Here is a 1,865-nt window from a genome sequence, read left to right as displayed (position 1 = left end):
AGGGAACTAATGAGAAAAGCAGGGAGGCAAGTTTAGATACTAGATCAATAATTCAGGTGATAAATGATGGCAGCATAGTCCAGGGGTGTAGCAGTAAGGCTACAAGAAATGATGAGAACCTGAATTTTATGATAAAGCAAAAATGTGTTAATTGTGGGATTTAGGAAAAAGAGAAATGTCATGATGGATTTTATTTGGCCATTAACTGAGAGAGGGAATGGCAAGGGAACAATTTTAATGCCTCTGCGGTGTTTCATCACATGAAATACCATCTGGTACTCAAGAAAAACCTGATCACTAAACACAGGTTGACTCCAGATGTTGTTACTGTAAGCAATACTTCAATAAAATAACCAGGGTAAAGATTTTTGTATCAATGTCCATTTTCCCCTAGGTTATGCATATTTTCATGTCTTTCCAAACTAGCCTTCAGGAAGATGATGTAACATCATCCACAGAGCAGTTGAGTAGATGGTTTCAAGAACAATGGATATAAAATTATGCCTAAAGTTTGCTAGCTGACAGAATCATTTTATACCTCATATCCTGTGCCCCCCACTCACTGCAGGTGGTCTTTTAGTCTTACTTCTGGCTGCATGTGATGATGGGAATAGCCAATGCAAGTTCTCCAGAAGTCTTTGTACTCCTGGGCTTCTCTGCACGACCCTCACTGGAACCTATCCTCTTCATCATTGCCTTAGGGTTTTATGTGGTGTCTATCTTGGACAATGGCATCATCATTCTGGTTTCCTGCATAGATGTGCACCTCCACACTCCTATGTATTTCTTCCTTGCCAATCTCTCCTTCCTGGACATTAGCTTTACCACAAGCATTGTCCCACAACTCCTGGTCAACCTCTGGGGACCACAGAAAACCATAAGCTCTGTAGGGTGTATGGTCCAGTTCTACATCTCTCACTGGCTGGGGGCCACTGAATGTGTCCTCCTGGCAGTCATGTCCTATGATCGCTATGTCGCCATTTGTAGGCCACTACATTATACTGTCATCATGCATCCACAGCTTTGTCTCAGCTTGGCCTTTGCTTCCTGGCTTGGGGGTCTGACTACAAGCATAGTGGGCTCCACACTTACTATGCTTCTGCCACTGTGTGGAAACAATCGCATTGACCACTTCTTCTGTGAGATGCCCCTCATTATGCAACTGGCTTGTGTGGATACCAGCCTCAATGAGGTGGAGATGTATGTGGCCAGCTTTATCTTTGTTGTCTTGCCTCTGGGTCTCATCCTGGTTTCATATGGCCACATTGCCTGGGCTGTAATGAAGATCAGGTCAGCAGAAGGACGGAGAAAGGCCTTCAACACCTGCTCTTCCCATGTGGCAGTTGTGACTCTATTTTATGGGAGCATCATCTTTATGTATCTCCAGCCAGCCAAGAGTAACTCTCATGAACAGGGTAAGTTCATAGCCCTCTTCTATACTGTTGTCACCCCGATGCTGAACCCCCTGATTTACACACTCAGAAACAAAGATGTGAAGAAGGCTCTCAGGCACATTGCATCAGAGAATTGCTGTGGCTTTGCAGGATCATTGGGGCATATTAGAGATGTGAGTAACTTGTGAGAAGTAAGAAAAAAATTAAAGATAACAAAATTGATTGGGGACACAGGATATTTGGGATGTAGCTTCTATTCCAATATTTCTTGAGTTCAAGGTAGGTGACAATCTGATATGAATGTGTTCATACATCATTTTCAGGCTAAGAGAAAGTATTTTCTGTTTTAATTTTTTGTTAATAATCCTATTGTTTTGTTAGTTGTTTATGTTGTTATATATATGTAATATATATGCTAACTGTCATATTGTTAATTGCTTGTATAGTTATATATATTCATTGTTATTTTTT

The 1,865-nt window shown here is 41.3% G+C and overlaps 1 protein-coding gene across 1 annotated transcript; it reads left to right on the top strand.

The window, feature by feature from the left end:
• The first annotated feature begins 209 nt into the window (after positions 1-209).
• LOC131484700 (olfactory receptor 2C3) lies at positions 210-1,582 on the top strand. The gene has a single exon (XM_058683252.1). It carries the CDS (start codon positions 602-604, stop codon positions 1,580-1,582), a length of 981 nt encoding a protein of 326 aa, XP_058539235.1. The 5' UTR covers positions 210-601.
• Positions 1,583-1,865: the final 283 nt, after the last annotated feature.

Source organism: Neofelis nebulosa, chromosome 1 (genome assembly GCF_028018385.1).
Source record: "Neofelis nebulosa isolate mNeoNeb1 chromosome 1, mNeoNeb1.pri, whole genome shotgun sequence".
NCBI classification, from domain to species: Eukaryota; Metazoa; Chordata; class Mammalia; order Carnivora; family Felidae; genus Neofelis; species Neofelis nebulosa.
Note: the sequence above shows the minus strand (reverse complement) of the source record. Positions and strands in the feature narration are given on the sequence as shown.